This window comes from Poecilia reticulata, chromosome 15 (genome assembly GCF_904066995.2).
Source record: "Poecilia reticulata chromosome 15, P_reticulata-male-v2, whole genome shotgun sequence".
Classification (NCBI taxonomy): Eukaryota; Metazoa; Chordata; class Actinopteri; order Cyprinodontiformes; family Poeciliidae; genus Poecilia; species Poecilia reticulata.
This window is the reverse complement of record NC_088844.1, coordinates 5,266,362-5,288,919: the sequence shown is the minus strand read 5'-3', so window position 1 is coordinate 5,288,919 and position 22,558 is coordinate 5,266,362. Positions and strand designations below refer to the sequence as shown.

At 40.1% G+C, this 22,558-nt stretch overlaps 1 protein-coding gene and 1 long non-coding RNA gene across 3 annotated transcripts in view; one reads left to right on the top strand and one right to left on the bottom strand.

Moving 5' to 3' along the window:
* piezo1 (piezo type mechanosensitive ion channel component 1 (Er blood group)) overlaps nt 1–22,031 on the top strand; it is an 85,743-nt gene extending 63,712 nt beyond the window's left edge. For both annotated transcript variants that reach the window (XM_017309158.2, XM_008429141.3), the window contains exons 38-54: nt 5,361–5,549; nt 7,585–7,719; nt 7,835–8,138; nt 8,667–8,793; nt 8,942–9,089; nt 9,942–10,094; nt 10,225–10,286; nt 10,584–10,742; nt 10,917–11,064; nt 11,457–11,645; nt 13,212–13,304; nt 13,462–13,634; nt 14,879–15,001; nt 15,087–15,166; nt 15,816–16,002; nt 16,603–16,744; nt 18,058–22,031. In XM_017309158.2, coding sequence (XP_017164647.2) covers nt 5,361–5,549; nt 7,585–7,719; nt 7,835–8,138; nt 8,667–8,793; nt 8,942–9,089; nt 9,942–10,094; nt 10,225–10,286; nt 10,584–10,742; nt 10,917–11,064; nt 11,457–11,645; nt 13,212–13,304; nt 13,462–13,634; nt 14,879–15,001; nt 15,087–15,166; nt 15,816–16,002; nt 16,603–16,744; nt 18,058–18,180 — 2,535 coding nt within the window. In that variant the 3' untranslated portion in view covers nt 18,181–22,031. The remainder of the gene's footprint in view (nt 1–5,360; nt 5,550–7,584; nt 7,720–7,834; nt 8,139–8,666; nt 8,794–8,941; nt 9,090–9,941; nt 10,095–10,224; nt 10,287–10,583; nt 10,743–10,916; nt 11,065–11,456; nt 11,646–13,211; nt 13,305–13,461; nt 13,635–14,878; nt 15,002–15,086; nt 15,167–15,815; nt 16,003–16,602; nt 16,745–18,057) is intronic.
* On the bottom strand, nt 948–3,154 carry LOC103476661 (uncharacterized). The gene is made up of 3 exons (XR_535526.3): nt 3,059–3,154; nt 2,568–2,736; nt 948–2,038 (listed from the first exon to the last, which is right to left on the bottom strand). It is a non-coding gene; the product is annotated as an uncharacterized LOC103476661 (long non-coding RNA).
* Nucleotides 22,032–22,558: the final 527 nt, after the last annotated feature.

Genomic DNA, 22,558 nt, shown 5'->3' with positions numbered 1-22,558 from the left:
ATTCCTACTCACAAACACACATTTACACGCAGATACACAGATGAGTAAGCAACCTGGGGTTAAGTGCCTTGCCCAGAGGCGCATCAATAAAGGACAGGAGGACTCCACCCAATGAGCCAGAGTCGACCTGCTAGTAGAACTATTCACTTTCATCTCAGATTGGTAGGGTGGAGCAATAAATGATTTTCTCTGTACAAGGAGGTCTGGTAATGATAAATGCTGGAGCTCGAAGACCCGCATGCTTACTTTTAAACAGCAGAATGGAAAATTGTTAAGCTGACAGTGATCCATCACAACAGTGGAGATTGAGAGGCTAATATACAGTTGGGTCCATAATTATTCACACGCCTGTGAAAATTCAAAATGATCTTTATCCAACAAAGAAGTCTGAGTCTGAAACGATCTGAGTCAGCCATCTTCTAAATGTACATTTTGAAATTCTCTATTTTGATTTACGTTTTAACAAGAAATGCATCAAGACTTATTTAGACCCTGTTCAGAAATGAATAGAAAAAGTCGGTAACATTTGAAGGGGGGTGAAAAAGACTGTTATGACACTGACATAAACATGACATACCACCTGTCAATAAGTCTTAATGAATATTTATGACTGTTGTCATAAAGTGTCATTCAGTAAATGACACTTTTAATACAAAGTTGACGTTATTCAAAATGTCGTTATGACAACTTGTCATTAACCTCACCCAAAATGTCTTTGTTATGACAACTTGTCATTAACCTCGCCAAAAATGTCTTTATGACTTGTCATTAAGCTAGACAAAATTGTCTTCGTTATGAAAACTTGTCATTAACCAAGAAATCATGATCTAATATAAATTTGTCATAACAGTAGTCATGAGTTAATTTTTACACTAGCAAAAGCTTTAACCAAACAATGATTAATATTTCCACTCCCTGGAATAAAGCAAAACAAGTAGGACAAGCAATAAAGATTACATTAAGCTTTATTACACTGTCAAATGATTTAATAACAGACTCATTAACAATTTCTTTTACATCAACTAAAGTGGAACAAGTAGCACCAGTTATGAACATGTCATTAAGTGTTATTAGTTTCATTAATATTATCTCTTACCTCAAGTAAAGTGAAACAAGTAGCAACAGTTATGAAGATATCATTAAGTGTCATTAATATTAACTTTTTCTGCAAGTGAAACAAGTAACAACAATTATGACGAAGTCATTAAGTGTCATTAATATTAACTTTTACCTCAAGTAAAGTGAAACAAGTAGCAACAGTTATGAAGATGTCATTAAGTGTCATGTCATTTAAGATGACATGAAAATGTAATCTTCAATCACATCTTCATGTCATTGATATTAATATTAACTCTTACCTCAAGTAAGAGGTAAGAGTTAATATTACCTCTTACCTCATTAATATTAACTCTTACCTCAAGTAAAGTGAAACAAGTAACAGCAGTTATGAAAATGTCATTAAGTGTCATTAATATTAACTTTTACCTCAAGTAAATTGAAACTAGTAGCAACAATTATAAAGACGTAATTTAGTATTACAGTGTCAAATGCTATGCTAACAGAGTCATTGATATTAAGTCTTACCTCAAATGAAGTGAAACATACTGGACTACTTATAACTACCATCATAACTGTAGAACAAACCCTTTGTACATTGGAATAAAACAAAAGATAACTTGTTCTAAGATAACAGAGGGTTTAACGTCTGGTCAGTATACTGTTACTCTGAAATACTGATTGAAAAACTAAAACAGAATTACTTATTCTTTAACTTAAGAAAATAGGTTCTTTCAACAGTAACATTTTTTGCTTCAGCCATCTCCTTCGTAATAGTCTTCCTGTAATGCTCTGAAAACAGGAGATCTTCTTCTTGTCTTCATTTCCTGGAAGCAGCTCTTTGAAGGTGTCCAGAAATGCTCAGAAATTACAGCTGTTCTTGCAATAGTTAATCATGGTGAAAGCCTTTTCATGAATTCAAACTTGGTGAATCTCTTCTGGACATTCTCATAGTCGGTGATGACTCAATTCATTGTGGTCACTTAAAAAAAGAACAAAAACAAAAAACAATGTCATCATATTCCAGCATTTATTTAAATGCCATTCCAAAAATGTCCCTTGCTGCACACTGTCAGAATGGTAGACTGGCAGACAAATGCCTAGTTAACATGACTGGCTGTTATAAAGTGCAATACAATTATTTCTTAATAAGAGTAGCATAATAACTGAAGCTGAACAAAATTATTCTGATCAAATATTTGTCTGGCAGAAGTTCAGATAGACTGCCACTGTTATTCAGAATGCATCATTTAATGTATAGTTTTAGGCACGTGAGTGTATCTTTTTACTTAATGAGCATTCTAAATTATTTCTAACCAGATACTCTAACTTATGGTTGTTTGCAAGAAGCTTATTAATAAATAAATAGATTTAACACCAGTTTTTAGTTGTCTAAAACGTAACTTATTAACTCAGCTGGTGAATGTTGATTCCTGCTCCCCATTCCCCACTTACCTGGCCCTTCCCACCCCACTTCACATGGTGAAAATATTAACACAAAAACGACTTACCTAATTTTCTTGGGGAATATTTCATCTGCTTCTTTCTCTTTGGTCAAATAGGAACTTCTTTCTCTGGTGGCTGGTCCTTATTATCATCCTCCACACTCGTAGCATGTCTTCATTAGCCAACTTTGTCCCCCCACCATGTGTCCTTAGGCTAGCATGGGTCTTCATGTGGCTAAAGTTGCCAAAGCAAAGAACACAAGCACCATGTCACATCAGACAAGTTGCTAAATAATACACATAAAGGATAACTTTGACTAACATATTAGCTTTTAATTTGCTAATTAAAATTGGAGGGAAAAAACAATTTGCCTGTCTTTAAAATATGTTTAATATTAAGGGCTAACGTTACAGTAATGGAGTTTAATAACTTTAGCTAACATTAACTTACAGCAAGGTAGGATTGGCTTAAATTGCTCATAGCTAACATTACAGAGAAAGAGAACATAGTCAATGTTATTGTCTCAAAGAAAATGTAAAGTTAATAAGACACATACCTCATATGTATTAGGTACCAAACTTCGGCTTCTTTTTAGACAGGAGGTCTAGCCGTTATAACTTGTGTTAGGTTTGCCCCATAATATGGAAGATTTCTTCTTCACCAACACACTACACGCCTGTTCGTGCACTGCTGCCTCTCACTGGTGGAGATGGTCTATTGCACTACTTAACCCTTGTGTTTAGAAATGGGGTCCAACCCCACACACGTAAAACTTTTATCATTTGCCACAGTTCTCTACGTTTGCCTCAGTCCTCGCACACACAAGGGTTAAAACAGCCTTAAATAATGTTTCAAATGCTAAGTTCATAAGTGCTTTGTAGACATCTTGTTGTAAAACTTTAGGACCGATTAAATAAAAAAAAAAATTAAGAATAAACAACATGGCAGAGCTATACATAAAGCTTTTTTTAAAGTTTAAACGGTAATACTTTTATAACAAATTTATGTCAGATCATGATTTCTTGGTCAAGTTGTCATAACGAAGACATTTTTGGCGAGGTTAATGACAAGTTGTCATATCGAAGACATTTTGAATAATGTATTAAAAGTGTCATGATTTACCGAATGACGCTTTATGACAACAGTCATAAATGTCCATGAAGACTTATTGATGTTCATGACAGGTGTTATGTCATGTTTATGACAGTGTCATGACAGTCTTATTCACTCCCCTTTAAATAAAGTGTTACCAAAAAGTCTAATGAAAATCTTCTAACTGCTAAGCAGCTTTTTGTTTTGTTTTTTTTTGTTTTTGTTTCGTGTTTTAAATCTGCGCTTTACTGTGTGCAAAGCCAAACTTCCTGGCCTTTCTGCTGGATGAAGTGAAACATGCCTCCAAGTGTTTAGCAATCAGTTTTATTTTAAGCAGCATTAGAGACAAACGCCATCAGGTGCTCAACAACACCCCTGGTGTTCAGTCGGTTCTGACTTTTTAGGGAAACAATCATTGTCAGTTTTGGGACATTTTGAAGCATTTTAGTTTGGTAAACGTCCTGGTGACCATGTTGCAGTCCAATCTGAACTGTTACTTAAAGGAGGGTGAGCCGGCTACCCAAGATCCTTCTGTTCTGTCTCTGTGTTTGTGGCTGTTACTTCCTGCTGTTTGGGATCCGTTTCTGTTTCTGTTTCTGTTCTCCCCTGTGCTGAACCTGAACTGATTGTGATCTATGCAGTTGGTTTCTAGAATCACAAATGTGCTAATCTATAAATAATCCATAAATGAGCGCAAAGAAAATTTTAATTACGTTATTCAAACTTGGGCATTGTAAAGTCTAATGGCTACAGGTGGAAATGATTTTCTGTGTCTCTCTGTAGTTCATAGTGATTATTATGGTGACTCCTTCAAGGTACATTTCCTGCGCCATACATCACTGAATACAGAGCTCGTAGTGTAACAGTTCTCTTAATGATGTTTAAATATTGGTTTAAAAAAGATTAGCTTTGTGAAAACATATTACAGGATGGCTACGTAAGCCTGCAATAGGACTTCAGCAGGATTTTAACCACCAGAAGAAAAATAATCCTAAAAGTTGGGACAAGACTACAGTAAATTAGTACCTGTTCAGCAACAAATGATCAAGCATTTTAATTAAAAATTATCTCAAAGTTGAGCAGCTCCCTAACTTGTTGATCAACATATAATTTTTAAGTTTGTTCCTGGCAACAAAAGGAGAACTGCCTTTGGAAACCCCAAACTGTATTAGACCATTTTAATTATTGAATGTTAATAAATCTGTTTTTTGAGGAAAAATGCTTAGAATGAACCTAAATTGTACTACTTAAGATATAGATTTCTTATTGAAAATCTCATACAAAGAAACAAAAAGTCTCCATCAGCTCCATTTGCTGGAGTAACATTTAAACCATTCCTAATTTACACATAAAAACGGACTAAATCTGTGATTGTAACAGTTTTGACATCAGTTTATCGTTTGTTTCCTGTGTGAAAATGTAAGCTGATAAGCGAGCTACTAAAGGCTCTCTTGTGTTGACCATGGGTGTATGTAGTGTGTGTGTAGATTTGAATTCATATCAGAGTAAAGAAGCAAACTCCTTGATGTAATAATAATAATAGACTTTATTCATAATGTTCCTTATATCTTTAGATCTCAAATAATGATGTAAATAAAGATGTGCCTGATCAGGATGGAGGTTGACTGAGTCACTGTTCTTTTCACTAATCACTGACATTTTCTCCATTGTTTGACGAGGATCAGTGTCTGTGATGCACAGATCACATGTACTGCTGAGCTTCCACCACACTAATGGGACCGTTGTGCCACTCTGCCTCTTCCCAGGCCATGGTGGTGCTGAAGTACATCTTCCAGTTCGGTTTCTTTCCGTGGAACAGTGTTTATGAGATGACCCTGAACGAAGACAAGCCCTTCTTCCCACCGCGCATCTTTGGCCTGGAGAAAACCGACAGCTACATCAAATATGACCTCCTGCAGCTGCTGGCTCTCTTCTTCCACAGATCGCTCCTCATGGTCAGTAAATGCTGACGGTAATCACGCCACACACGCTTTGAACAGCTTTCTCTTCATTTTGCTGGTGAAGCTGGAATTTCTCTATTGATTTCTTCCCCTGATGCCAGCTGTGTGTGTTTCGGTGAAAACCTGTTGCTGTGTGTCTTTAAATCTGTTCCTCCCCAAAAAGCTGTCTCAACAAAAATGAAGCTGTAACTGAAGATGTAAGCTGCTGGGGAAAATATTTAGTCTGAGTTAGGACTGAAAGCTTTACTAATATTTGATATGTCTGAATTATTTTTCATATAATATTTGATATTTTGTGGTACTCTTTTTTTTTTTAAAGTAGATTTTCTCACTGCATTCAGAGCATTTTCTAGAGTGCTGCTTGATCCTCCTGTGTGTTCTTCTCTTTCCGCCATGTTGTTATTGTAAATAATAATGTTTTCTTAATAACTCACTTGTTTAAATAAAGGTTCAAAAAATTATAATACTAAGATAATGATAAAAGTGACAATAAAACTATTTATTGCTTTTTTTTTAGATAGCTGTATGGCGGTGACTTTTTGGCATAGCTGCTTTTGAAAAACATTTCTGTTTGTAATATGTTTCTTCAGGACACTGGTCACTTTAAACCGCCCAGAGAAATGGTGTTTAATCCTATTGTCAAATTTATTGATATTTATGTCATTGAACGAGATTTCAAATAACATTAATGGGAATTTATTGTGACAAGAATAAATTGCCATTAATGAATAATTAATTCCCATTAATTGTAAAATTATGTAAATGATTTTGATCATTTATATGATCAAAATCATTTGATCATATAAATGATCAAATTATTTTTGATCATTTGATCAAAAATCATTTGATCAAAAATCATTTGAAATGACTCTTCATATAAATGAAGTCATTTATATGATTTTGATCATTTATATGATCAAAATCATTTGATCATATAAAGGACCATGATCAAATTATTTTTGATCATTTGATCAAAAATCATTTGAAATGACTCTTCATATAAATGAAGAGTCATTTATATGATTTTGATCATTTATATGATCAAAATCATTTACATGACTTTATCTCTGTAAATGATGGATGACACAATAAATACCCAGCCTTAATCTGACCCAGAATAATGGTTTTCCTATGTAAACTTAAATGTTCCATGTTCTCCTGTGCTATAGCAGTCCAAAAACATGCATGTTAGAATATTATAATTTGACCATAGGAGTGTATGTGTAAAACATGTCTAGTGTATATATGCTTCCTGCATGGTGATTGCAACCCTTCCCTGACCCTGAACAAAACAGGGTGCTGATATAGATGGAGGGGCAGAGACCCAACAGAGCCAACAGGAGCAGGTGCTACATGCTAAGAGCAGTGGAGACTGGGGTCGCTCACACCAGGAGCTTATCCAGGGTCAGCAAAGATGCACATACAGGATGAAAGATGGAAGCAGGAAAAGACAGAACCAAGTGGCTGGACTGGCGTCCAGACCCATCTGGACCCGGCGTGGGCAGGATGTCCCAGAGTCACATGGGTAGACTGCTACAGTGACAGGACCAGGGTCGGGTTGGACCTCCAGAGCCAGACCAATCAGACATAATGATGACTGGTGAAGGCAGTAGTGATAGATGAGTGAACAAGAGAAACTCCAGAAATAAAAATGGCTGAAAGATGAAAGTGGAGAGGTTGTAGTGGAGCCAGAGGTCATTGGAGCACTGAGACAGTGACCCTCAGGGTGGGACAATGGATCAGTCAGACAATAGCATAGAGGAACCCATCAGCCATAGCAGATGCTAGTCAGCTCAGAGCTTCAGGAGTTGCCATGGAAATGCTTTATTGAGTTAGCTCTGGAAAGCTATCCAGATGTATTATTATGTTAATAAAGTTCCTACCTGAGGAGACACGGTGTGGGCTCAGCAGGATGTTGAGTGGTCTGCTGAAGTGGACCTGATGAAGGGTCAAGACCAAACCCTGACCACAAGCCCTATGAATATGACTCTTCTGTTACATTAGGCCGTGTTTTTGTGTGTGTGCACAGCAATACGGCCTGTGGGATCACGAGGGCCCACTGGAGGAGCAGTGTGCGTCATCAGAAGATGGACATAACGTCAGAGCAGGAGAGGAAAATGGGAGCAGGAAGGAGGAAGCTCAAGACGTTAAAAGAAAAGACCAGGTAAACCAACGCCAGCCCTGAAGAACCTGACCACTGGTCACTTTACATTTTATGAAGGTCAACCATCATGAGATAACAGCTTCACTGAATAAAAACTTTTGTTCTGATGACGTAGGACATTGAAGAAGCGGGTCCCAGCTCAGGCGCCGCCACCATTCAACCACCTGATGCAGCTGAGGCACTTCCTGATGGGCCAGGGGGCGAGCATGAAACCAGAAACAACAACGTGGATGTTCTGGATGGGAGGGAGAGAGATAGTCAACCACTGACAGAGGACGTCCCGAAGAAGGACACCAAATGGCTGATGGTGGACGTCCTGAAAAGGGACAGCAAACGGTTGACAGAGGACGTCCCGAAGAGAGAGAGCAGCATCCGGTTCCGCAAAAAAAACAAGAAAGCAAAAAAACAGGACAGTAAAGGTTTGTATCGTCCTGAGTTAGCTGCAGTGTTAACATTAACTGCAGACTTTGGGCCTGGTTCATCAAGGCCTAGCTGTTTATTAGAATATGTCATAAAGTTCATATATATATATATATATATATATATATATATATATATATATATATATATATATATATATATATATATATATATATATATATATATATATATACACATACCAATAGGGTCGGCCCAAAGTCTGCTTTGATTAAACCAGGACCAGACAGCCTTCCACAATCAAACATGAATCTGATCTTTCTACTCAATATTTTGAGTATGAGATGACATGGAGAGTATGAACAAGACATGTTACTGGATTATTACTAGTAAGTTTTTTTGCTGCGACACTGTCACCTGTAATGGGCCCCTGTCTTCCACTCTATTCTTGCTTTTCCTTCATCATGAGGTTTCCAACTACCTTCTGTGAGCTTAGATCGCCTAAAAGGTTGTGTGTGCTTGTATGACTTATATGATTATTGAGCTCTTTCTGTTCTCTTTTATAACAGAGTCTCTGTCAGAGACTGCGGAGTCTGTGAAGGAATCAGGGAAGAAAAAAACAAAAGACAAGAAGAGTGAGGCCATACTCAGATTAATCACTGTGGGACACAAGATACAACAAGTCTTCATAACAGGGTAAGACATGCAATATAAAATCACTGTGGGAAAGTTTTACTGTAGTGGCCATCAGTTATTTAAAACCGATTCAGTAACTTCATGTTTAGCTCAGTTGAATCCATTTCAAGTGACAGTAAACATCAAACCTGTGTGTTTTTTTCTGCAGGTTCCAGAATGTGAAGCAGCCAGCTCAGAGTTTCTTTAGGGGTATAACCAAAGATAAATACCGGGCCTCCACAGATGTCTACGCCCTGATGTTCCTCACTGATGTCGTTGACTTTGTCATCATCATCTTTGGTTTCTGGGCCTTTGGGGTAAGAGACGACTGCTTCACCTAACCACACACACAGTCATCCAGGATGTTTACCTCTGCTGCTGCTGCGGCACTGCAGCAGAGCAACATTGAGACTAAGACGTACTAATACTCACTGTCTACTGGAACCAGGCTGGCTCTTCTCACACCATTATAATAGTAATCTGAGGTTCTAGACCAGAGGTCTGCCACAGTGTCTCTTAATAACTTTGGCTAAAGATGATGAAGAACCAACTAATATTTTTAAATAAACATATAACAACAAATGCAGGTTTTAGCCATTTTCACTTTCTTCGTGGAATAATTGCATTGAAGTTCCACAACAAAATGGCATTAAAAGCACAAATAGTATTTATTTAGAGCTGTTGCTCTTGTCATTTTTTTCTTTACATGTTTCCACAAATATCAATATCCTATAGAAGAAAATGTACCAAACAAAAACAAGCTGTTTTAGCTGTTTAAATCTAAACAAGCCGCTGTTGGCCATACCCTCTAACTAGATGTTTACACCCAAATGTGAAAATGGCTGCAAACATGGACAATTACACAATCCTACATCTTTGAAAAGCAGAAGTAGAGCCTCCTGCACAACCAATAAGAATGCAGCAAGTGGTTTCTGGATGGTAAGTTAACAAAACGGTTGTCTTTTCCAGCTAAATGTCATTTGGGTTTTCTAAATGTCAGTAGAGTTTCAATCTGTCCATTAGTTTATTTTCGTATCAAAGGAACAGCACCAGACAGGAACTTAAATGCAACCAAACTTGATTCGCGCACATTTAATCCTGCTGCTGCCATCTGACTCGTTTCAAGTGAAAGTTGAATGTAACCTGAGTTCATCCTGTGTCCTGTTCAGAAGCACAGCGCTGCAGCAGACATAGCGTCCACCCTGTCGGAGGACCAGGTTCCCGAGGCCTTCCTGGTGATGCTGCTCATCCAGTTCAGCACCATGATCATCGACAGAGCTCTGTACCTGCGCAAGGCTGTTCTGGGAAAACTCATCTTTCAGGTTCATGTCATGCATTCCAAGTTGCATGGGTTCAGAAAGCTGCTTGTTGAACCGTCAGCTGAGTGCTCTGAGAGCTCAACCCGTCACTTCCTGTCTGCTCTGCTCACCTCTGGCCGTTGTTTTCCTCCAGGTGATCCTGGTTCTGGGAATTCATCTGTGGATGTTCTTCATCCTGCCTGCTGTCACGGAAAGGTGACGTCCGATCATTTTGTGCCATTCATAACCTGCTTCATACAAACGATTTGTGCAGACATGAAAGTAGAACTTGAACCAACAAACCTCAGTGAGTCCTGACTGGATCACACGAGTGGTGTCCAGGATCCGGTTCTGCTGGCAGTGTCTGCGTTAGCTGTCACCAAAAAAATGGACGTTTGCTAAACTACTAGAACTTTGACCAGAAACTGTGAAGTCCGACACCGACTGAACACATCATCTGACCTTCTAAATAAAAGAGCTGAACATATAATCTGTTTGTCCGTCTTGCTTTAGGATGTTCAATCAGAACTTTGTGGCCCAGCTCTGGTACTTTGTCAAGTGTATCTACTTCGGCCTGTCGGCCTATCAGATCCGCTGCGGTTACCCCACCCGTATCCTTGGCAACTTCCTCACCAAGAAATACAACCACCTCAACCTGTTTCTCTTCCAAGGGTAAGGAAACATCACAACCACAGCAACCATAATCGTCTCTTCTGTACATGTGACTTTATAGGTTCATATTCTTGGATTCATTTCAGTAAATCCAGTGCTTGACTTTTGCGGACAATTGTGATGGCTAACCAGTCTGGGTTGGTTTTGTATGTGTGTGTATGTGTGTGTGTCTAGGTTTCGCCTCGTTCCATTCTTGGTGGAGCTGCGTGCGGTGATGGACTGGGTTTGGACCGACACCACCCTGTCCCTGTCAGACTGGATGTGTGTCGAGGACATTTATGCCAACATCTTCATCATAAAATGCAGCCGGGAAACAGAAAAGGTTCGAACCAGAAGAGTTTGATGTCTAAGACTCTTTAAATATGTCAAGGAAGTGCTTCACAAAAACAGGCCCAATTATATAAAAGACAAAGAAAAGATGATTCAAACTCATTGTTAGAGCTCTAAACTGGTAATATTTTATGTTTTACAGTGTTTTATATTCTGAGAGGCAAATGAAAGCAATCACAACAGATTTAAAGCTGGATAGAATCAGACCTGCTGAAGCTGTTTGTCTTTAATTGTTTCACCGTCTTTAATCCTGTAAATCCTGTGGAAAGTGACTTTAAATTGATTATTTTTATATTTTCACCGAAAATGCTCAAACCAACTCCATAGGTTTTGTTTTGTGTGGTCATAAAGATATTTCTATCATCTCTGTCTTATTTTTTTCAGAAATACCCTCAACCTAAAGGCCAGAAGAAGAAGAAGATTGTAAAATACGGCATGGGCGGACTTATTATCTTCTTCTTAATCTGCATCATCTGGTTTCCTCTTCTCTTCATCTCATTGGTCAGATCGGTGGTGGGCGTGGTTAACCACCCGATCGACGTCACAGTAACTTTCAAACTAGGTGGTTATGAGGTAATTATGCGCTTTCATACAAACTGAAACAAAGTCACTATGTTCTGTAGCATAAGTCCTGTTATGTTAAAAGAACAGACTAAATACAGCCTTAGTTCAGCTTCACCTCAAAACGTCATTTACAAAACTATAGAAAATGAAATTAAATAAAAAGGTTTATGTGTAAACAGGATGCTGTTGGTTGTCATAGAAATCATAAATGTATAGTTGTATTGAGAAGTTTAGCTAGATTCATTCCATCCATTTTCTTGACACCCTTGTCCCTCAGTGGGGTCGGGGGGGTTGCTGGTGCCCATCTCCAGCTAACGTTCCAGGTGAGAGGCGGGGTTCACCCTGGACAGGTCGCCAGTCTGTCGCAGGGCAACACAGAGACACGCAGGACAAACACACACACTCACACCTAGGGGCAATTTAGACAGGCCAATTAACCTGACAGTCATGTTTTTGGACTGTGGGAGGAAACCGGAGTACCCGGAGAAAACCCACACAGGCACAGGGAGAACATGCAAACTCCATGCAGAAAGACCGGGGCCGGGAATCGAACCCAGAACCTTCTTGCTGCAAGGCAACTGCTCTACCAACTGTGCCACTGTGCAGCCCTAGCTAGATTCATTATGGGCATAAATAATTTCTTTAAAGGACCAACAACTGTTTTAAGGTTCCCATCATGTTATGATGCTGTTCCCTCATCAAAAACTTATTTGCAGTGTTGCTTTGATTATTTCATGCATGTTTGAGAAATACTTTAATCTCCCATGACAACCATTCATTATGCAAGCTGCTTCTCAGTGGAACGCTGGTAAAAACAGTTCTAATGGGTTAATGGATGAGTCACGTTGTGATGACTTCCTGAAGGTGGAGTTTCAGAAAGAGCAGAAGCTTCTTAAAGGGACAGAAGTCCAATTTCAAGGTGATAGATAAAAAAATATAAATATTTTAAGTCATACAGCATTTTTATAACAACTGGAGGTAACATAGTTATTTGATTGGGCTATAAAATAGCACTGTGTAGCAGAAAAATATGTAATACTGCCCCTTTAATGAATTATAATCAAACTTGGCTTATTGGTACCTAGAAAAAATATTACTGTTATAACTATAAACTTATAGAGTAGTGAAAAATTACTACTCTATAAGTAGTAATTTTAATATTTTTTTTACACGGTTTGTTCCATAAGAGGATTAATAAATTCAAAAATATCATTAAAGGATGTTATTTTGTGTAGTTTATTGGTACGATGGTGAATCTGGCTGCTGTAGAAGAAGACTGATCAGGGGTCGATGTGTTAATGAGGCTTTGACTTTACGCAGTGAGGCAAAAACCAAAGTATTTTTTATTAAGAAGTTCTCCAATGAATTTATGAATACTTTCGTTATTGTGACGAATCCTAAGATATCAACTTGCCTTCCTGTAGACGTCTTCAGTATCTGTAAAGATGATGATTGAAAAAAATTACAAACCTAAATTAAGCAACTTCCAAGCAGTGTATGTAAACTTGTGATCATAACCACATGTAGTGGCACTGCATGGCTCCATAAAGCAGCGTGTTGTGTCCTGTGCTCCAGCCCCTGTTCACCATGAGCGTGCAGCAGCAGTCCATCCATCCCTTCACAGCTGCTGAGTACGACCAACTCACCAAGACGTTTGGAGACAATGCCGTACGTACCGACTTCTCCCAGCCGCCGTGTTCAGTGTGTGTGTTGATGAAAAGTCTAAATATCATAAAAAATTCAGTTTCATCATCACTGCTCCGTAGACTAGGTGAGAACTGGTGATGCTCCCAGGTCTCTGAACTCTGTGTGTCCCTGCGTTTAGGTGGCCATGCAGTTCATCACTCTGTACAGCTATGAGGACATTGTGACGGCCGTGATCGAGGGCAGCTCAGGATCTGTGTGGAGGATCAGCCCCCCCAGCAGGCAGGAGGTCATCAAGGAGCTCCTGAACAGCCATGTAGACCTGACCCTCCGCCTGGCCTGGACCTTCCAGAGGTCAGACTCATTCCTGCTGTGTAGCGCATGTTGCTGCCTTCTGCACATTTCTAGCTCTTATTGAGAAGGACGTTCTTATGAGCTGCATTTCCATTATCCATAGGATCGCACAAATTGAAACTACAAAAAAAATGTGTTTAAAGATGTAGCATGTGACTTCTAAAGAGAACATGTGTTTTACATATTTGTTAAAATTGTCACCATGTCATGACAGTTTGCTATGAGACAGATAATCTGTGAACAGATAATTGTCCTACACCTTCCTGCTATTGCTATCTGAAGAAATGCACCGCTCCCGACCCCAAACAGCTAATCAGGGTCAAGGGTGTGGGGAGTTTAGCACCGTCAATCAGCCTCATGTTCTCGCTGTTCAACGTACTGACGGCAGAGAAGCAACTTACTGTTACAGAACAACTGTTTATCTGCAGTCATCTGTGGCCATGCTAACTCGTGTTAGCATTCACAACAGGATCTGCTAACAGGAAGGAGCTGCAGAGAGATTGTGATTGACAGCACTAAGACCTGCCTCCCTGGCTCTGATTGGTTGCTTCTATCTAGCACTGGCATCAGAGAGGAGGAGGCAGAGGAGCTGGATTTTTTTATTTATTTTTTCTTCATAGATTATCTGTCTCATAACATAATGTCATGACATGGTGACAATGTGCGGCTGTCTCCACCAGAGCTTTCACACCTTCATGCAGCTCAGAAAAAGTTGTGTGTCATTCCAAAGTTTTTAATCCACAGCTCTTCTGCAAAATCACCGACTACAATTTCCCCAAAACGCCGCATACATAATCACTTCCAAGTATAAGTTGCTTGTCGCTCCAATGACTGATTAAGATACCAACGTCTCCTCTGATTACCTGATAGATGATGAGCGCTAGGGCTATGGCAGAGTTAGGAATACATCTCATTTAACTGTTCAATGACTTATCACTTGAACAAGTTTATTCACACGTGATTTTAATTTCACTTCCTATTTAATGGAAACAACGCAATCATGAAATTGCATTGTAGCAGAATATAGACAAATATTTGCGCACATTTGTAATGGAAATGCAGCTACAGTTTACCATCTCGCTCGCTTGTGTGTGTGTGTGTGTGTGTGTGTGTGTGTGTGTGTGTGTGTGTGCGTGTGCGTGCGTGTGTGTGTGTGTGTGTGTGTGTGTGTGTGTGTGTGTGTGTGTGTGTGTGTGTGTGTGTGTGTGTGTGTGTGTGTGTGTAAATGTGTGTGTTCCCTACAGGGATCTGGGGAAAGGTGGGAACGTTGAACACACGTTTGGTAAACATTCGATAGACCTGGAGCCTGGGAACCCAGTCAGAGAAGAGCTGGCCTACCTACTGATTGGCAACCGGACTGAGCCTGTGTGAGTTCAGCAACGTTTGAAACCCTCCAGATGTGATCAAAGATTCAGTTTTAACAGATCACTGACCCCCCCTTTCCTTCCACAGGCTCATTCCTCACATGTTCCCTAACTACATGCGAGCCCCCAATGGAGCTGAGGCTAAACCAGTCAGTCAGCTGTACAAAGGTCAGAGTTCAATCAGTTACTTCCCTGTTCAACCTTCTCAACACCAAATGAAAGTTTTCACTTTGTGTCAAGTTAGAACCTCAATTGCTTGTTGGCATATTGTGGTATAGTCAAAGCAGCACATAATGTGACATGGCTGGGAAATCATACTTGAAGTAAAATCTGAAAAGTGCAGCAGGTACTTAAATTAAAGTCCTGGTCAGTTAAGAGAGTTTTGTTCTGAGTCTGTTTCTGACCTCGGAAGTCAACAGTAGAGAATAAACAGCTTCACCTTCTAGCAAGACGACAACCCAAAGCTTTCAATCAAAGCAGATTGCTATTAGAATGGTCCAGTCAAAGACCAGATCCGGATTCATTGCAAATCTGTGGCTGCACTAGGAAGATTAAGTTCACAGAAGCAGCATAAGATGGTTCCAAACAGTTTTGAGTCTGAAAACAAAAACAAAATTTTCAGGCAGAAGTTTTTAAAAGCCATATATCATTTGAACCTGGCCTGATAAAATGTTGCTCTGTTTTTCACATGGAATCCTAAAAAATAAATACGTAGAAATTTGTGTTTAAAATATAATGAGATATAAAAAAGTCCATTGGGTGTGAATACCTTATTTTCCCTGTCAGTGTGTGTTTAAGTGACGTGTTGGTGTTGCAGACGATGAAGCTGATTACCAGAACATCACCCTATCCCTGAAGAGTGACAGATCTGTGAACGGCTCGTGGGGGCAGGAGTGGTGGGACATCGCAGTGGCGCCCTGCCGGCCGCCATGCAGCGTCCTCCCCATGGTCATATTCAACGACAAAGTCAGCCCGCCGAGCCTGGGCTTCCTGGCTGGATACGGGTAGGAGACGCGTCGCTCACCACACTGACACAGGGTTGCTACAGTAACACTATATAGTATTCACGCTTCCCTTCAAAACGTAATCTCTGAAAACATCTCCACTCTTAGCGCTGCAGCACAGGAGGAACCCTGAAAATGTTTTACTGTTGTTGACAAGGCAAAGTAGCAAAGCACCATCTCACATCTGAAGTTACACTGAACTGCTGTGAATAAATGAAAATATGAACAATGACAAATACAAAAGCATCAAAGACATGAGAAATGATCACATGTTCTTCTTGTTGCATCTTATTTTAATCAAATGATGCCCATAATAAAAAAAAATTTGGAACTTGTTAACTCTGTAAATTTCTTTTTAACAATAATTATTTGTTTTTAAAAATTGTAATCACTTGACAGCCGTAAATGGCAGGACTCAGTGTGTCACCATGTAAGCTTCAGTTGAACGAAGGCAAAAAAAAAGCAACTGTATCTGGAGTAAAACAAACTTTTTCATTTTATTTAGTTTCGGGATTGGTCAGATTGAAGCTGATCTGTTTCTGTCTCTCTGATTGGATGGTCTTTCCTAACCCGTTCTCCTCCTCGTCCTCGTCCTCCCAGGATAATGGGTCTTTATGTGTCGGTGGTCCTGGTCATTGGGAAGTTTGTGCGAGGTTTCTTCAGTGAGATCTCCCACTCCATCATGTTTGAGGAGCTGCCCTGTGTGGACCGCATCCTGAAGCTCTGCACTGACATCTTCCTGGTGAGTTCAGGCCAAACGCATCTGCTCCGAACCGCAAGACGGACTCGACCCACAGCTGTTTGTTTCTCACCGTCTGGCCTGAAGCCAGACTAAACCTGACCTGCTTTAGGTCAGGAATGACCAGAAATAACTCAATTTGCTAAATAATAGAATAATGAGAATTTTGTTACTGTTCTTTTTCAAATTCAGACAATGATTCACAGCCTCTTTAACAACCAGTATAACTTTACATGGTTCATTCATTATTTTAATCATCCAAGTCCAAGACTTTGAGGATGGAAGGTCTCTTGACCATCACCTTAATCCTTAGCTCCCTCTGCAGACGGTCAGATTCAAGTCCTGACTCTTGCAGAGCGTTTTGGTCAAACTAAAGGATCAGTTCCAGTGTAAACCTATCAGAGGAGAGGGAAAAAGCTTGTGCTGCACTGAATGAAAACTTCTGACCTTAAAGAAACCCAGACCTAACCTCATTATTCTAAAGTAGGAGAAAGCTGCAACCAGCCTGGAAAGTTGACAATGTGAAAAGCCTTGGTGTAACCTTTGACAGACAGGGCTTTGCGATTTAACAAACAAATTACATCTTGTCCGATCTGCATGTTGTCATTTACACCTTTGAAAGAAGGTTAAGACTTTCTTAAATTGTTGTGACTGTGAGAATATTGTTCAAGCTTTCATCAGTTCTACAAATGATTACTGCAACTCCTTTTTACTTTGAACTACCTCAAACTCATGCAGAATGCAGCAGCTCATCTTTTAATCAACACCTTTAAATGGAACCACGTAACTGTGCTATCCTCTCTGCATTGGCTTCCCGTCCATTTTAGAAGACATTTTAATCTTTATTTATTTTTCAAGCCCTAAATGGCCTTTCTCCTCTTTATTTATCAGAGTTGCTTTGAGATCAGGCGACCAGTTCCTATTTAGTGTTCCACGTACTAACCGCAAACACCGGTTGTAGTACGGAGGTGATTTCTCCATAGTAGCACCTCGACTGTAGAATCAGGTTCCTTCAGATCAAACTCAGCCATTTTAAGTCAAAGCTTAAGACTTTTTATCCTGACAGGTTTTTCCTGCTTGAATGTGTGTAGGAACACTTCTGGTTTTATTTAGCTTGTTCTAAATAAAACTGTTGCTGTGTCTTTTATGTTCTGTTTGACTCTGACATTGGTCTTTTACACTGTGGTTGTAGTGCTCTATAAATATATACCTGGTTGGTTTAATGTCATGTTTGTCCACAATGGCTCACTTCATGGGAAACGGAAGTGTCCTGGAACATCGTTGGTCCAAATAACCGATGATTCTGTGTTTTGAAGGTTCGGGAAACCGGGGAACTGGAGCTGGAAGAGGAGCTTTACTCTAAGCTGATCTTCCTCTACCGCTCTCCAGAGACGATGATCAAATGGACTCGGGACATCCACCTCAGAGAGCAGGACTGACCCCGACTGTGAACCTTACGTGAACAACAGTGAGGAGACGCCTGGCGGACAGCTGATGGCGGGCGCCTCAGAGACGCTGCTGTGTAGGAGGAGTAACGTGCAATGTGAACCATCTCCTCATGCTGGACTCTTTGTGTTTCTGCTGCTGCCTGAGCATCTGGATCAACCTGAGCACACACACACTGTAGGAGTCGGGCTGCAGCCCCTCTGGGAGTCCTGGAGGGGATCAGGCTGCGGTCCCTCCTGGGGGTCGGGAAGCAGCTGGGTGTCTGTCGCATCTCTGCACAGCAACCGGAGCTTTGACCCGGGCTGGGTTTGTGTGGGTTGGGCGGCCAGAGGAAACCAGCGGGCGTACGACTTCCTGCTGGTCCAACCAGCTGCAGGCTTTGTGTGTTCACCTTCTTCATCCTGGATCGGGTTGGAAGTCATTAGAAAACAGTTTTTTTAAAGTCGCGGTGATTGGTTGTCACAGCTAACAAAAGACAATATGCTCACACTTTATTGAAAGAAAAAAAAGAAAGGTAAAAGTAATTTTATTTATATAGCACATTTTCAGCAACAAGGCAATACAAAGTGATTAGATTTTTTTTCTGTCTTTTGAAGATGAAAATATGAGGTCCCCAGTAAAGTTTCTGCAGCAGAACCACCCTGTCTGTTTGTTACAGATGCATGTAAAGACTCTTAGTCATATTTAACTTCTTCGATTTCAGACTGCCCAGGTCTCTGTGCTGTCACACAAACAGAACATTTCACACATTTTGCTCTTTTTCATCTCAAACTCTAAACAGGAAATCTGGACCAGCTTTCTGTTTTAAAAGAGGAGTATGGAATCCTTGAACTGAGGTTCTGTTGAAGGCTTAGAAGTAAACAATATCCTACCTAACACAACTGGTTTTTAGTTCACACAGGCCTTTGAGTGGTCATTATGACTGGAAAAGTTAATAAATCATTAATAAATCCAGATTAGTTTGTTTCAGAGGCTGAAGGGCCAAAGTAGATTTCTGTTGTCTTTTGAAGGGACAGTATCATGCATTTTATAGCATAATCAATATGTTACTGTCAGTTGTTATAAGCTTATATCTATATATCAAAAATAATTTAAAATAAACTTGACTTTGCAATTTTACTTAGAATTACTTGAAATTTTAAGTGTCTCTTTAAGAAGCTCCTGCCCTTTCTGAATCTCCGCTTTCAGAAAGTCGACACAGCAACATTTCAGCCTTTAACATCTTTCTTAGAAGTGTTTGCACTAAGCAGAAGCGCAGCTCCACCAGGTGGTTATGGCTGCTGCCACCTGTCTATAGGAGCTGAGTAGAAAAGGTGGAGATCTGTGAGAGCAAGCGTTTAGGCACCTCCTTATTGATCACCACAGGATTCCCCAAACATGAATGAAAAAATCTTAGGAACACTCCATGCATGTTTTTGATGAGGGAATAACATTTTAACATGATGCAATGCTAAAAAATTCAGTTTTACACCAGGCTGCTCCTTTAACTTATAAAGAAATGTAGAAAGCATTAATAACTTCAGATCAGTTTCTCTCAGAGCTTGAAGACCCAAAGCAGACTTTAAAGATCTCCAGTCTCAGTTATGTGAGCTTTGCTTTATTCACCTTTGACCTGACGCCATGCTTACATTAGAAGTTATTTACACAGCAGCTGCTGTTTACTGACATGGGAAATGAAGGTAGGAGGCAGCGCGCCGTCTCCTTCCTGGAAACAGAACAGCTTCTGCAAAACTAAAGCAGTGGGTTTCATTTCAACCCTGCTAATGGTTTTGCTGTTTAAACCATCTTCCACACAGTTCCACTTAGTGTTACACGTTCCATTCTCTGTATAACACAGGAATGTCGTTGGTGTGCTGCTTTGTGAAAACGGTTAGAAGTCTGCTTTGGGTCTGGCACCTCAGACTACTTCAGCCTCTAGCACCAACGGACCTGGTTCTTCACTAAAACGTTTTCTACTGCTTTTAACAGAACCTCAAATAAAAAATCCCAAACTGTCCTGTTGCCATAGAGTTGGAGTGTCTGTCAGAGAGATGGAGAAGTATTGAATAACGGTGGTGGTGGAAAGCTGGATGTTGTTTCTAATTGGCCTCTCTAGTCAAACTGACTGACCAATTCTCTGAGTCCACCACAGTTCCCAGTTCAATCCCATAGTCAACAGACTGGCTGCCAGAGTGGACCCGTCACCAGGCAGCTTTATCTGCTTCTTCACTCAGTCTGAAACTATGGAGAGTTTCAGAAGATGTTGGAAGGTATAAATCCCTTAACTCTGCCTAACCTATAAACCATAAAAACCCAAAGGAAGATCTGGTGAGTCTACAGACCGGACAGCTATAGCAAAGACCTTCAGACACGTCTCTGCAGTCTGTCACAAAGACATCATCTCTTCTCGCTTTCTCAGTTTGAACCTATAAAAACAAATTGTATATGACACAGTTTGAAAGACAAAACAGGATTTTGGCACCAGAAAATTGATTCCCAAAGAGCAGAACATTTGAACAGTGGATGATCGACTAAAGGAAGATGCAGGCCTCTGGTTCTGTCAGAAGCTCTTCATCTCAAGAGCTTCTTTTGTCATCTCAAGATGTGTCTTTTGTCAGCCTCATTGTGTCTTTTTTTAAAGACCAGCTTGCTCTCAGTTAAAGCCTAGGTGAAAAAGCAATCAGATTCCAAAGACCCATGTTGAAGGCACGCCGGTAAACATCTTTGATCTTTGAATGATTTAGAAACAAAGCTAATTGGAAACTCATTTTAAAAATGCAGGATTCTCTTTCCCACTTCTTTAACCATGAAAATGAAAACACTAGCAAATACCAGCAGCAGATCTTTATGTTGCATCTAAAATCAATTAATCAATCCAAAGACCGTTGGACCACCAGAATATTCCCTGGCTCCCCCCAGACCATGAGCTCAGTACCAGCCGACTACTGAGCAGCAGAATTACCTGTTGTGGTTTTTCTGTCAAGTCTGTGGCTGATGGAGGGATTTCCTGTGTGCTGTGGCTGTGATCCACATCCAGAGCTAAACCTCAACAGTTTAGCCTCGTCTTTTCTGAGTCTAGACCCTAGAACAGAGATCAACTGATCGAACCGATGACCTGCTGTAAGGTCAGTGATCGGCTCTTAGGCTGGTCACAAGGGGTCAGGTAGTGTGTGTGGAGGCAGAATAAAACACTATGTTAACGCTACTGTAATGAGCTGAGACCTCCTGGTGGAGGTTGGTGCTCCACCATCAGACCAACCAGGGGAATCCTGAGGGATCCAGAAGGCTCAGCAGGCTTTCTGTGTGCTCCAAGTAGGAAGATAGTCAGGGAAATGTCCGACTGGAAGCGTTCAATTGTTTCCCTAGTTATGTTCTACCAAGACCAAGATGTCAGCATACCATCCTAGCAGTGAACCATAAACAGCTCACTTCAACCTTCTGACTGAGCAGAGCTGCGAATTTAAATGGGAAGCAGACATTTATTTATTTTACAGTTTAGAGATGATGTTTCCCTCACTGGTTTTACTTTTCTTTTTTCTCCCAATTTAGCCAGATAAACACCAACAGGTGATGGAATGATACTGACCTCCTGCTGGGAGGCAGTCATCCAGCTTCCTGCCCTCCTCTGCTTTCTCCCCTCCGTAAAAAAAATTAGCAACATGAGAAACTCCAGATAAACTGTAGAGCTGAAACACTGCAGTGAACATTCATTGAACTGTTGGAAGGGTTGGATGATGGGTTGCACTTTGAATTTTCTTTCATTTCCAGTGAAAAAAAAGCATCCATTGTGACTGTATATAATACGTTTTCATGTTCTGTTATATGTCGCATAATTTGATGATTCAATAAAGAGCAGTGCGATATATTTGCTGGATCATGTGAAATCTGTTAAAAATTATCATGCTTTTATAAACTTTAAAAAATAAGTGGGATTTCTCAGGGAAAATGTCTGAGTTCTTTCTGATGTCCTGAATCTGAACACAACATAGAAGCACAGTGCAAAAGCACACAACCTTACCAAGTCATTTTGGTTTAGTTTCTAGTGCAAAATATCTTGAAATAAGGCTAACTTACAAGTAACTTTTAAGTGAGATAGAGGAGCTAGTTTTAAGCCAGTAATTCCTTAATATTACAAAAAAGTATTATTTCGCTACCATGTGGAAAAATATCTTGTTGCAAGTGAAATAATTTGCCAATGGAAGTTACTTTTTTTAAAATAAATATTAAGTGATTATTGATTTATGACTGGCTGCACAGTGGTCAGCTGGTAGCGTTGTTGTTGCCTTGGGTTCAAATCCCAGCCCCAGGATCTTTCTGCATGTTCTCCCTGTGCATGTGTGGGTTCTCTGCGGGTTCTCCGGCTTCCACCCACAGTCCAAAAACATGACTGTC